Here is a 15,221-nt window from a genome sequence, read left to right on the forward strand (position 1 = left end):
TTTACATTACTGAGTACAGAATGTAACTATTATAGCAGAATGTAGCTCTTCTAAATGACCCCATATGTATCAAATATGTCTATGGTGCAAGACATACCTTAGTATTAGTACGGTTGTTGTGCAGGCAATCTTGAAGGACACCTTCGTACTTCTTGACCAGTTGGTCCCAGCCCTGGTCCTGGTCTGGAACGCAGTCATTCCAGGCAGAGGCGGTAGTGGGCGTGGCACCCTCATACCCTGAGGTGAGGGAGGAGGCAGAGGCGGTAGTGGGCGTGGCACTCTCATACCCTGAGGTGAGGGAGGAGGCAGAGGCGGTAGTGGGCGTGGCACTCTCGTACCCTGAGGTGAGGGAGGAGGCAGAGGCGGTAGTGGGCGTGGCACTCTTGTACCCTGAGGTGAGGGAGGAGGCAGAGGCGCTAGTGGGCGTGGCACTCTCATACCCTGAGGTGAGGGAGGAGGCAGAGGCGGTAGTGGGCGTGGCACTCTCGTACCCTGAGGTGAGGGAGGAGGCAGAGGCGCTAGTGGGCGTGGCACTCTCGTACCCTGAGGTGAGGGAGGAGGGAGTGGCAGCGTCAGAGTCCTCCGGTACTGACATGGAGGAGGAGGCTTCTGTGTCCAGAGAGGAGGAGTCACAGTCAGGCTCCACCTCCGCCAGGTCAGAGGAGGGTAACTCCGCCCGCAGATGTGGTCCCGCCCCCTCCCGGCCTTCCCAGTGGCGGTCCTGCCACACCCAAGGTGAGAGCCGGTCCCGTACTCCGTCTGACTGGCTGAGAGGGACGGAGCCTGGCTCTGATTGGACACGACACGGAGTTGACAGTTTTGAAACAGAAAGCCCCAAAGAGAGACCCAAAACTCCTAGTCGTGATTGGTTGGAGTCAGATGTCCTGGATGGTAATTGGTCAAGGGGGGCTGATACAGGTTGGCAGAGTGGGACAGACCACTCCAGTGGTTCTGAGTGGGATGGGACTGATCCAGTTCTTAATGACCTAGCTGAGGACTGATCCAGCAGGTCTGGTTCTAGACTAGTGGAGCTGTTCAGTGGTTGTGGGTCTGGGTTTAGGCCAGGGGGCCTGTTCAGTGGTTGTGGGTCTGGGTTTAGGCCAGGGGGCCTGTTCAGTGGTTGTGGGTCTGGGTTTAGGCCAGGGGGCCTCTCACCAGCTGTGGTGTCTGTTTCTGTCCTGTGATTGGAGCTCAGTGACTGTTGGATGAAGCTGAAAGAAGAGCTGAAGGGAGTTTCCCCTGAAGGAGGTGGCCTGGAGTGGCAGGTTGGCCGGGGGGACTGGGGTGACCTGGAGCCAGTGGAACCAGAGGGACAGGTCCTGGAGTTAGGAGGGCAGAACTGAGTTGCAGAGGCAGCAGAACTACTCCTGGGGTTAGGGCTCAAGAGGCAGGGCTGTAGGGGGATTGACCCTGGGGTCAACCTGAAGTCACTTGGAGGGGGAGTGGGAGAGGAGGAAATTAAATGGTTTGTTTGGTAACTTAGGGATGGTTTGTATGCTTCTGAGCTGGATGTCTCCAGAGGAGAGAGCTGCTGGCTGACTGAGACACATGAGCCAGCTGGTGGTACATGTAGTCTCAGGGTGTTGCTCGTCTTTATGACATCACTGTGACCGTTCTGCCTGTTCATCCCATGACATCCAGATGCTCCGTTGGTCAGGCAGGCTGTCCTCCCCTCCTCCCTAGCCAGGGTGCTCTGTAGCCTGTGTAACTCTGTCCTCAGGTACTCTGGGCGCCGGTGCTGCTGGAGCCTCTTGCAGGTGGAGCTGCCAGCTGATGACGTGGGTGTGCCCAAGCCACCTGTCAAGAGGGAGATTAGATTAGCCATTAAACTAGGCTACAGGTTGGCAACAACACCACACAGGGCAAAATAACACAGAGCAACACAATACAACACATCACAGAGTAACACAACACAGAGTAACACAACACAGAGTAACACAACACAACACAGAGCAACACAACACAGAGTAACACAACACAACACAGAGCAACACAACACAGAGCAACACAACACAGAGTAACACAACACAGAGTAACACAACACAACACAGAGTAACACATCACAGAGTAACACATCACAGAGTAACACATCACAGAGTAACACAACACAGAGTAACACATCACAGAGTAACACAACACAGAGCAACACAACACAGAGTAACACAACACAGAGTAACACAACACAGAGTAACACAACACAGAGTAACACAACACAGAGTAACACATCACAGAGTAACACAACACAGAGTAACACAACACAGAGTAACACAACACAACACAGAGTAACACATCACAGAGTAACACAACACAGAGTAACACAACACAACACAGAGTAACACATCACAGAGTAACACATCACAGAGTAACACATCACAGAGTAACACAACACAGAGTAACACAACACAGAGTAACACATCACAGAGTAACACAACACAACACAGAGTAACACATCACAGAGTAACACATCACAGAGTAACACATCACAGAGTAACACAACACAGAGTAACACATCACAGAGTAACACAACACAGAGCAACACAACACAGAGCAACACAACACAGAGTAACACAACACAACACAGAGCAACACAACACAGAGTAACACAACACAGAGTAACACAACACAGAGTAACACAACACAACACAGAGCAACACAACACAGAGTAACACAACACAGAGTAACACAACACAGAGTAACACAACACAACACAGAGCAACACAACACAACACAGAGTAACACAACACAACACAGAGCAACACATCACAACACAGAGTAACACATCACAACACAGAGTAACACAACACAACACAGAGCAACACAACACAGAGTAACACATCACAACACAGAGTAACACAACACAACACAGAGCAACACAACACAGAGTAACACATCACAACACAGAGTAACACAACACAACACAGAGTAACACATCACAACACAGAGTAACACAACACAGAGTAACACATCACAACACAGAGTAACACAACACAGAGTAACACAACACAACACAGAGTAACACAACACAGAGTAACACATCACAGAGTAACACATCACAGAGTAACACAACACAGAGTAACACAACACAGAGTAACACATCACAGAGCAACACAACACAGAGTAACACAACACAGAGTAACACAACACAACACAGAGTAACACAACACAGAGCAACACATCACAGAGCAACACAACACAGAGTAACACATCACAGAGCAACACAACACAGAGTAACACAACACAGAGTAACACAACACAACACAGAGCAACACAACACAACACAGAGCAACACAACACAGAGTAACACAACACAACACAGAGCAACACAACACAGAGTAACACAACACAGAGTAACACAACACAGAGTAACACAACACAACACAGAGCAACACAACACAACACAGAGTAACACAACACAACACAGAGTAACACAACACAACACAGAGTAACACAACACAACACAGAGCAACACAACACAACACAGAGTAACACAACACAGAGCAACACAACACAACACAGAGTAACACAACACAACACAGAGCAACACAACACAGAGTAACACAACACAGAGTAACACAACACAACACAGAGCAACACAGAGCAACACAACACAGAGCAACACAACACAACACAGAGTAACACAACACAACACAGAGCAACACAACACAACACAGAGCAACACAACACAGAGTAACACAACACAGAGTAACACAACACAGAGTAACACAACACAGAGTAACACAACACAACACAGAGTAACACAACACAGAGTAACACAACACAGAGCAACACAACACAACACAGAGTAACACAACACAACACAGAGTAACACAACACAACACAGAGTAACACAACACAGAGTAACACATCACAGAGTAACACAGAGTAACACAACACAGAGTAACACAACACAGAGCAACACAGAGTAACACAACACAACACAGAGCAACACAGAGCAACACAACACAGAGTAACACAACACAGAGCAACACAGAGCAACACAACACAGAGTAACACAACACAACACAGAGTAACACAACACAACACAGAGTAACACAACACAGAGTAACACAACACAGAGTAACACAACACAACACAGAGCAACACATCACAGAGCAACACAACACAACACAGAGCAACACAGAGCAACACAACACAGAGTAACACAACACAGAGCAACACAACACAGAGCAACACAACACAGAGCAACACAACACAGAGTAACACAGAGTAACACAACACAGAGCAACACAACACAGAGTAACACAACACAACACAGAGTAACACAACACAGAGCAACACAACACAGAGCAACACAACACAGAGCAACACAACACAGAGTAACACAGAGTAACACAACACAGAGTAACACAACACAGAGTAACACAACACAACACAGAGTAACACATCACAGAGCAACACAACACAACACAGAGCAACACAGAGCAACACAACACAGAGTAACACAACACAACACAGAGCAACACAACACAGAGCAACACAACACAGAGCAACACAACACAACACAGAGCAACACAACACAGAGCAACACAACACAACACAGAGCAACACAACACAACACAGAGCAACACAACACAGAGCAACACAACACAGAGCAACACAACACAACACAGAGCAACACAACACAGAGCAACACAACACAGAGCAACACAACACAGAGTAACACAACACAGAGTAACACAACACAGAGTAACACAACACAACACAGAGTAACACAACACAGAGTAACACAACACAACACAGAGTAACACAGAGCAACACAGAGTAACACAACACAGAGTAACACAACACAGAGTAACACATCACAGAGTAACACATCACAGAGTAACACAACACAACACAGAGTAACACAACACAACACAGAGTAACACAACACAGAGTAACACAACACAGAGCAACACAACACAGAGTAACACAACACAGAGTAACACATCACAGAGTAACACATCACAGAGTAACACAACACAGAGTAACACAACACAACACAGAGTAACACAACACAACACAGAGTAACACAACACAGAGCAACACAACACAGAGTAACACAACACAGAGTAACACAACACAGAGTAACACAACACAGAGTAACACAACACAGAGCAACACAACACAACACAACACAGAGTAACACAACACAACACAGAGCAACACAACACAACACAACACAGAGTAACACAACACAACACAGAGTAACACAACACAACACAGAGCAACACAACACAGAGTAACACATCACAACACAGAGCAACACAACACAGAGCAACACAACACAGAGTAACACAACACAGAGCAACACAACACAGAGTAACACAGAGTAACACAACACAGAGTAACACAACACAGAGCAACACAACACAACACAGAGTAACACAACACAGAGTAACACAACACAACACAGAGTAACACAACACAGAGCAACACAACACAGAGCAACACAACACAGAGCAACACAACATCACTATTGTTACACTGCATTGAGTTCTGTCAAAGTGTCTGATGAAAAGACCTGATCTCCCAGGATAAGGGCTAGAGCAGGGCTGTCACCTTCAGCACTATGCTAGAATCCATCACAGCTGTTTATGCATACAAACCGCCAAGACAACAAATGCTGCAGGTTTAATGGGGTTTGTATAAATGTATTTTAGGTGACAGTATGATAAACTTTACAGAACTATGAAATTAAATACCAATTGATTGAATGAAATGATCAACATTGGTGTAAGCACACAGCAATAAAATAAGCAGGGACGTTAAAACTAAGTGGTCTTTATAGATGAGGCCGTGCTCCCACTCCTCCTGCCCTGTAGGAGGCAACACAAAGACTCTGCAGCAGACTAAGTGGTCTTTATAGATGAGGCTCCCACTCCTCCTGCCCCGTAGGAGGCAACACAAAGACTCTGCAGCAGACTAAGTGGTCTTTATAGATGAGGCTCCCACTCCTCCTGCCCTGTAGGAGGCAACACAAAGACTCTGCAGCAGACTAAGTGGTCTTTATAGATGAGGCCGTGCTCCCACTCCTCCTGCCCTGTAGGAGGCAACACAAAGACTCTGCAGCAGACTAAGTGGTCTTTATAGATGAGGCTCCCACTCCTCCTGCCCCGTAGGAGGCAACACAAAGACTCTGCAGCAGACTAAGTGGTCTTTATAGATGAGGCTCCCACTCCTCCTGCCCTGTAGGAGGCAACACAAAGACTCTGCAGCAGACTAAGTGGTCTTTATAGATGAGGCTCCCACTCCTCCTGCCCTGTAGGAGGCAACACTCTGCAGCAGACTAAGTGGTCTTTATAGATGAGGCCGTGCTCCCACTCCTCCTGCCCTGTAGGAGGCAACACTCTGCAGCAGACTAAGTGGTCTTTATAGATGAGGCCGTGCTCCCACTCCTCCTGCCCTGTAGGAGGCAACACAAAGACTCTGCAGCAGACTAAGTGGTCTTTATAGATGAGGCTCCCACTCCTCCTGCCCTGTAGGAGGCAACACAAAGACTCTGCAGCAGACTAAGTGGTCTTTATAGATGAGGCTCCCACTCCTCCTGCCCCGTAGGAGGCAACACAAAGACTCTGCAGCAGACTAAGTGGTCTTTATAGATGAGGCCGTGCTCCCACTCCTCCTGCCCTGTAGGAGGCAACACAAAGACTCTGCAGCAGACTAAGTGGTCTTTATAGATGAGGCTCCCACTCCTCCTGCCCCGTAGGAGGCAACACAAAGACTCTGCAGCAGACTAAGTGGTCTTTATAGATGAGGCCGTGCTCCCACTCCTCCTGCCCTGTAGGAGGCAACACTCAGCAGCAGACTAAGTGGTCTTTATAGATGAGGCTCCCACTCCTCCTGCCCTGTAGGAGGCAACACTCAGCAGCAGACTAAGTGGTCTTTATAGATGAGGCCGTGCTCCCACTCCTCCTGCCCTGTAGGAGGCAACACAAAGACTCAGCAGCAGACTAAGTGGTCTTTATAGATGAGGCCGTGCTTCCACTCCTCCTGCCCTGTAGGAGGCAACACTCAGCAGCAGACTAAGTGGTCTTTATAGATGAGGCTCCCACTCCTCCTGCCCTGTAGGAGGCAACACTCTGCAGCAGACTAAGTGGTCTTTATAGATGAGGCTCCCACTCCTCCTGCCCTGTAGGAGGCAACACTCAGCAGCAGACTAAGTGGTCTTTATAGATGAGGCTCCCACTCCTCCTGCCCTGTAGGAGGCAACACTCTGCAGCAGACTGAGTGGTCTTTATAGATGAGGCTCCCACTCCTCCTGCCCTGTAGGAGGCAACACTCTGCAGCAGACTAAGTGGTCTTTATAGATGAGGCTCCCACTCCTCCTGCCCTGTAGGAGGCAACACTCTGCAGCAGACTAAGTGGTCTTTATAGATGAGGCTCCCACTTCTCCTGCCCTGTAGGAGGCAACACTCTGCAGCAGACTAAGTGGTCTTTATAGATGAGGCTCCCACTCCTCCTGCCCTGTAGGAGGCAACACTCTGCAGCAGACTAAGTGGTCTTTATAGATGAGGCTCCCACTCCTCCTGCCCTGTAGGAGGCAACACAAAGACTCTGCAGCAGACTAAGTGGTCTTTATAGATGAGGCCGTGCTCCCACTCCTCCTGCCCTGTAGGAGGCAACACTCTGCAGCAGACTAAGTGGTCTTTATAGATGAGGCCGTGCTCCCACTCCTCCTGCCCTGTAGGAGGCAACACTCTGCAGCAGACTAAGTGGTCTTTATAGATGAGGCTCCCACTCCTCCTGCCCTGTAGGAGGCAACACAAAGACTCTGCAGCAGACTAAGTGGTCTTTATAGATGAGGCTCCCACTCCTCCTGCCCTGTAGGAGGCAACACTCAGCAGCAGACTAAGTGGTCTTTATAGATGAGGCTCCCACTCCTCCTGCCCTGTAGGAGGCAACACTCTGCAGCAGACTGAGTGGTCTTTATAGATGAGGCTCCCACTCCTCCTGCCCTGTAGGAGGCAACACTCTGCAGCAGACTAAGTGGTCTTTATAGATGAGGCTCCCACTCCTCCTGCCCTGTAGGAGGCAACACTCTGCAGCAGACTAAGTGGTCTTTATAGATGAGGCTCCCACTTCTCCTGCCCTGTAGGAGGCAACACTCTGCAGCAGACTAAGTGGTCTTTATAGATGAGGCTCCCACTCCTCCTGCCCTGTAGGAGGCAACACTCTGCAGCAGACTAAGTGGTCTTTATAGATGAGGCTCCCACTCCTCCTGCCCTGTAGGAGGCAACACAAAGACTCTGCAGCAGACTAAGTGGTCTTTATAGATGAGGCCGTGCTCCCACTCCTCCTGCCCTGTAGGAGGCAACACTCTGCAGCAGACTAAGTGGTCTTTATAGATGAGGCCGTGCTCCCACTCCTCCTGCCCTGTAGGAGGCAACACTCTGCAGCAGACTAAGTGGTCTTTATAGATGAGGCTCCCACTCCTCCTGCCCTGTAGGAGGCAACACAAAGACTCTGCAGCAGACTAAGTGGTCTTTATAGATGAGGCTCCCACTCCTCCTGCCCTGTAGGAGGCAACACTCAGCAGCAGACTAAGTGGTCTTTATAGATGAGGCTCCCACTCCTCCTGCCCTGTAGGAGGCAACACTCAGCAGCAGACTAAGTGGTCTTTATAGATGAGGCTCCCACTCCTCCTGCCCTGTAGGAGGCAACACTCTGCAGCAGACTAAGTGGTCTTTATAGATGAGGCTCCCACTCCTCCTGCCCTGTAGGAGGCAACACTCTGCAGCAGACTAAGTGGTCTTTATAGATGAGGCTCCCACTCCTCCTGCCCTGTAGGAGGCAACACTCAGCAGCAGACTAAGTGGTCTTTATAGATGAGGCTCCCACTCCTCCTGCCCTGTAGGAGGCAACACAAAGACTCTGCAGCAGACTAAGTGGTCTTTATAGATGAGGCTCCCACTCCTCCTGCCCTGTAGGAGGCAACACTCAGCAGCAGACTAAGTGGTCTTTATAGATGAGGCTCCCACTCCTCCTGCCCTGTAGGAGGCAACACTCTGCAGCAGACTAAGTGGTCTTTATAGATGAGGCTCCCACTCCTCCTGCCCTGTAGGAGGCAACACTCAGCAGCAGACTAAGTGGTCTTTATAGATGAGGCTCCCACTCCTCCTGCCCTGTAGGAGGCAACACTCAGCAGCAGACTAAGTGGTCTTTATAGATGAGGCCGTGCTCCCACTCCTCCTGCCCTGTAGGAGGCAACACTCAGCAGCAGACTAAGTGGTCTTTATAGATGAGGCTCCCACTCCTCCTGCCCTGTAGGAGGCAACACTCAGCAGCAGACTAAGTGGTCTTTATAGATGAGGCTCCCATTCCTCCTGCCCCGTAGGAGGCAACACTCTGCAGCAGACTAAGTGGTCTTTATAGATGAGGCTCCCACTCCTCCTGCCCTGTAGGAGGCAACACAAAGACTCTGCAGCAGAATAAGTGGTCTTTATAGATGAGGCTCCCACTCCTCCTGCCCTGTAGGAGGCAACACAAAGACTCTGCAGCAGACTAAGTGGTCTTTATAGATGAGGCTCCCACTCCTCCTGCCCCGTAGGAGGCAACACTCTGCAGCAGACTAAGTGGTCTTTATAGATGAGGCTCCCACTCCTCCTGCCCTGTAGGAGGCAACACAAAGACTCTGCAGCAGAATAAGTGGCCTTTATAGATGAGGCTCCCACTCCTCCTGCCCTGTAGGAGGCAACACAAAGACTCTGCAGCAGACTAAGTGGTCTTTATAGATGAGGCTCCCACTCCTCCTGCCCTGTAGGAGGCAACACTCTGCAGCAGACTAAGTGGTCTTTATAGATGAGGCCGTGCTCCCACTCCTCCTGCCCTGTAGGAGGCAACACTCTGCAGCAGACTAAGTGGTCTTTATAGATGAGGCCGTGCTCCCACTCCTCCTGCCCTGTAGGAGGCAACACTCTGCAGCAGACTAAGTGGTCTTTATAGATGAGGCTCCCACTCCTCCTGCCCTGTAGGAGGCAACACTCTGCAGCAGACTAAGTGGTCTTTATAGATGAGGCTCCCACTCCTCCTGCCCTGTAGGAGGCAACACAAAGACTCTGCAGCAGACTAAGTGGTCTTTATAGATGAGGCTCCCACTCCTCCTGCCCTGTAGGAGGCAACACTCTGCAGCAGACTAAGTGGTCTTTATAGATGAGGCTCCCACTCCTCCTGCCCTGTAGGAGGCAACACTCTGCAGCAGACTAAGTGGTCTTTATAGATGAGGCTCCCACTCCTCCTGCCCTGTAGGAGGCAACACTCTGCAGCAGACTAAGTGGTCTTTATAGATGAGGCTCCCACTCCTCCTGCCCTGTAGGAGGCAACACAAAGACTCTGCAGCAGACTAAGTGGTCTTTATAGATGAGGCTCCCACTCCTCCTGCCCTGTAGGAGGCAACACTCTGCAGCAGACTAAGTGGTCTTTATAGATGAGGCCGTGCTCCCACTCCTCCTGCCCTGTAGGAGGCAACACAAAGACTCTGCAGCAGACTAAGTGGTCTTTATAGATGAGGCCGTGCTCCCACTCCTCCTGCCCGTAGGAGGCAACACAAAGACTCTGCAGCAGACTAAGTGGTCTTTATAGATGAGGCTCCCACTCCTCCTGCCCTGTAGGAGGCAACACAAAGACTCTGCAGCAGACTAAGTGGTCTTTATAGATGAGGCTCCCACTCCTCCTGCCCTGTAGGAGGCAACACAAAGACTCAGCAGCAGAATAAGTGGTCTTTATAGATGAGGCTCCCACTCCTCCTGCCCTGTAGGAGGCAACACAAAGACTCAGCAGCAGACTAAGTGGTCTTTATAGATGAGGCTCCCACTCCTCCTGCCCCGTAGGAGGCAACACTCTGCAGCAGACTAAGTGGTCTTTATAGATGAGGCTCCCACTCCTCCTGCCCCGTAGGAGGCAACACAAAGACTCTGCAGCAGACTAAGTGGTCTTTATAGATGAGGCTCCCACTCCTCCTGCCCTGTAGGAGGCAACACTCTGCAGCAGACTAAGTGGTCTTTATAGATGAGGCTCCCACTCCTCCTGCCCTGTAGGAGGCAACACAAAGACTCTGCAGCAGACTAAGTGGTCTTTATAGATGAGGCTCCCACTCCTCCTGCCCTGTAGGAGGCAACACTCTGCAGCAGACTAAGTGGTCTTTATAGATGAGGCCGTGCTCCCACTCCTCCTGCCCTGTAGGAGGCAACACAAAGACTCAGCAGCAGACTAAGTGGTCTTTATAGATGAGGCTCCCACTCCTCCTGCCCTGTAGGAGGCAACACTCTGCAGCAGACTAAGTGGTCTTTATAGATGAGGCTCCCACTCCTCCTGCCCCGTAGGAGGCAACACTCTGCAGCAGACTAAGTGGTCTTTATAGATGAGGCTCCCACTCCTCCTGCCCTGTAGGAGGCAACACTCTGCAGCAGACTAAGTGGTCTTTATAGATGAGGCCGTGCTCCCACTCCTCCTGCCCTGTAGGAGGCAACACAAAGACTCTGCAGCAGAATAAGTGGCCTTTATAGATGAGGCTCCCACTCCTCCTGCCCTGTAGGAGGCAACACAAAGACTCTGCAGCAGACTAAGTGGTCTTTATAGATGAGGCTCCCACTCCTCCTGCCCTGTAGGAGGCAACACTCTGCAGCAGACTAAGTGGTCTTTATAGATGAGGCCGTGCTCCCACTCCTCCTGCCCTGTAGGAGGCAACACTCTGCAGCAGACTAAGTGGTCTTTATAGATGAGGCCGTGCTCCCACTCCTCCTGCCCTGTAGGAGGCAACACTCTGCAGCAGACTAAGTGGTCTTTATAGATGAGGCTCCCACTCCTCCTGCCCTGTAGGAGGCAACACTCTGCAGCAGACTAAGTGGTCTTTATAGATGAGGCTCCCACTCCTCCTGCCCTGTAGGAGGCAACACAAAGACTCTGCAGCAGACTAAGTGGTCTTTATAGATGAGGCTCCCACTCCTCCTGCCCTGTAGGAGGCAACACTCTGCAGCAGACTAAGTGGTCTTTATAGATGAGGCTCCCACTCCTCCTGCCCTGTAGGAGGCAACACTCTGCAGCAGACTAAGTGGTCTTTATAGATGAGGCTCCCACTCCTCCTGCCCTGTAGGAGGCAACACTCTGCAGCAGACTAAGTGGTCTTTATAGATGAGGCTCCCACTCCTCCTGCCCTGTAGGAGGCAACACAAAGACTCTGCAGCAGACTAAGTGGTCTTTATAGATGAGGCTCCCACTCCTCCTGCCCTGTAGGAGGCAACACTCTGCAGCAGACTAAGTGGTCTTTATAGATGAGGCCGTGCTCCCACTCCTCCTGCCCTGTAGGAGGCAACACAAAGACTCTGCAGCAGACTAAGTGGTCTTTATAGATGAGGCCGTGCTCCCACTCCTCCTGCCCCGTAGGAGGCAACACAAAGACTCTGCAGCAGACTAAGTGGTCTTTATAGATGAGGCTCCCACTCCTCCTGCCCTGTAGGAGGCAACACAAAGACTCTGCAGCAGACTAAGTGGTCTTTATAGATGAGGCTCCCACTCCTCCTGCCCTGTAGGAGGCAACACAAAGACTCAGCAGCAGAATAAGTGGTCTTTATAGATGAGGCTCCCACTCCTCCTGCCCTGTAGGAGGCAACACAAAGACTCAGCAGCAGACTAAGTGGTCTTTATAGATGAGGCTCCCACTCCTCCTGCCCCGTAGGAGGCAACACTCTGCAGCAGACTAAGTGGTCTTTATAGATGAGGCTCCCACTCCTCCTGCCCCGTAGGAGGCAACACAAAGACTCTGCAGCAGACTAAGTGGTCTTTATAGATGAGGCTCCCACTCCTCCTGCCCTGTAGGAGGCAACACTCTGCAGCAGACTAAGTGGTCTTTATAGATGAGGCTCCCACTCCTCCTGCCCTGTAGGAGGCAACACAAAGACTCTGCAGCAGACTAAGTGGTCTTTATAGATGAGGCTCCCACTCCTCCTGCCCTGTAGGAGGCAACACTCTGCAGCAGACTAAGTGGTCTTTATAGATGAGGCCGTGCTCCCACTCCTCCTGCCCTGTAGGAGGCAACACAAAGACTCAGCAGCAGACTAAGTGGTCTTTATAGATGAGGCTCCCACTCCTCCTGCCCTGTAGGAGGCAACACTCTGCAGCAGACTAAGTGGTCTTTATAGATGAGGCTCCCACTCCTCCTGCCCCGTAGGAGGCAACACTCTGCAGCAGACTAAGTGGTCTTTATAGATGAGGCTCCCACTCCTCCTGCCCTGTAGGAGGCAACACTCTGCAGCAGACTAAGTGGTCTTTATAGATGAGGCTCCCACTCCTCCTGCCCTGTAGGAGGCAACACTCTGCAGCAGACTAAGTGGTCTTTATAGATGAGGCTCCCACTCCTCCTGCCCCGTAGGAGGCAACACAAAGACTCTGCAGCAGACTAAGTGGTCTTTATAGATGAGGCTCCCACTCCTCCTGCCCTGTAGGAGGCAACACTCTGCAGCAGACTAAGTGGTCTTTATAGATGAGGCTCCCACTCCTCCTGCCCTGTAGGAGGCAACACTCTGCAGCAGACTAAGTGGTCTTTATAGATGAGGCTCCCACTCCTCCTGCCCTGTAGGAGGCAACACTCTGCAGCAGACTAAGTGGTCTTTATAGATGAGGCTCCCACTCCTCCTGCCCTGTAGGAGGCAACACTCTGCAGCAGACTAAGTGGTCTTTATAGATGAGGCTCCCACTCCTCCTGCCCCGTAGGAGGCAACACTCAGCAGCAGACTAAGTGGTCTTTATAGATGAGGCTCCCACTCCTCCTGCCCCGTAGGAGGCAACACAAAGACTCTGCAGCAGACTAAGTGGTCTTTATAGATGAGGCTCCCACTCCTCCTGCCCTGTAGGAGGCAACACTCTGCAGCAGACTAAGTGGTCTTTATAGATGAGGCTCCCACTCCTCCTGCCCTGTAGGAGGCAACACTCTGCAGCAGACTAAGTGGTCTTTATAGATGAGGCTCCCACTCCTCCTGCCCTGTAGGAGGCAACACTCTGCAGCAGACTAAGTGGTCTTTATAGATGAGGCTCCCACTCCTCCTGCCCTGTAGGAGGCAACACTCTGCAGCAGACTAAGTGGTCTTTATAGATGAGGCTCCCACTCCTCCTGCCCTGTAGGAGGCAACACAAAGACTCTGCAGCAGACTAAGTGGTCTTTATAGATGAGGCTCCCACTCCTCCTGCCCTGTAGGAGGCAACACTCTGCAGCAGACTAAGTGGTCTTTATAGATGAGGCTCCCACTCCTCCTGCCCTGTAGGAGGCAACACAAAGACTCTGCAGCAGACTAAGTGGTCTTTATAGATGAGGCTCCCACTCCTCCTGCCCTGTAGGAGGCAACACTCTGCAGCAGACTAAGTGGTCTTTATAGATGAGGCCGTGCTCCCACTCCTCCTGCCCTGTAGGAGGCAACACTCAGCAGCAGACTAAGTGGTCTTTATAGATGAGGCTCCCACTCCTCCTGCCCTGTAGGAGGCAACACTCTGCAGCAGACTAAGTGGTCTTTATAGATGAGGCTCCCACTCCTCCTGCCCTGTAGGAGGCAACACTCTGCAGCAGACTAAGTGGTCTTTATAGATGAGGCCGTGCTCCCACTCCTCCTGCCCTGTAGGAGGCAACACTCAGCAGCAGACTAAGTGGTCTTTATAGATGAGGCTCCCACTCCTCCTGCCCTGTAGGAGGCAACACTCTGCAGCAGACTAAGTGGTCTTTATAGATGAGGCTCCCACTCCTCCTGCCCCGTAGGAGGCAACACTCAGCAGCAGACTAAGTGGTCTTTATAGATGAGGCTCCCACTCCTCCTGCCCCGTAGGAGGCAACACTCAGCAGCAGACTAAGTGGTCTTTATAGATGAGGCTCCCACTCCTCCTGCCCTGTAGGAGGCAACACTCAGCAGCAGACTAAGTGGTCTTTATAGATGAGGCTCCCACTCCTCCTGCCCTGTAGGAGGCAACACTCTGCAGCAGACTAAGTGGTCTTTATAGATGAGGCTCCCACTCCTCCTGCCCTGTAGGAGGCAACACTCAGCAGCAGACTAAGTGGTCTTTATAGATGAGGCTCCCACTCCTCCTGCCCTGTAGGAGGCAACACTCTGCAGCAGACTAAGTGGTCTTTATAGATGAGGCTCCCACTCCTCCTGCCCCGTAGGAGGCAACACTCAGCAGCAGACTAAGTGGTCTTTATAGATGAGGCTCCCACTCCTCCTGCCCCGTAGGAGGCAACACTC

The 15,221-nt window shown here is 51.0% G+C and overlaps 1 protein-coding gene across 4 annotated transcripts in view; it reads right to left on the reverse strand.

Annotated features, from left to right (window-relative positions):
- disc1 (DISC1 scaffold protein) overlaps positions 1-15,221 on the reverse strand; it is a 161,961-nt gene that overhangs the window by 100,421 nt on the left and 46,319 nt on the right. For all 4 annotated transcript variants that reach the window (XR_010463561.1, XM_065016618.1, XM_065016620.1 and 1 more), the window contains exon 2: positions 98-1,797. Coding sequence is in view for 3 of the 4 variants with exons in the window: in XM_065016618.1 (XP_064872690.1) it covers positions 98-1,797 (1,700 nt within the window). In the remaining variant the exon portion in view is untranslated. The remainder of the gene's footprint in view (positions 1-97; positions 1,798-15,221) is intronic.

Source organism: Oncorhynchus nerka, unplaced genomic scaffold (genome assembly GCF_034236695.1).
Source record: "Oncorhynchus nerka isolate Pitt River unplaced genomic scaffold, Oner_Uvic_2.0 unplaced_scaffold_946, whole genome shotgun sequence".
Taxonomy (NCBI): Eukaryota; Metazoa; Chordata; class Actinopteri; order Salmoniformes; family Salmonidae; genus Oncorhynchus; species Oncorhynchus nerka.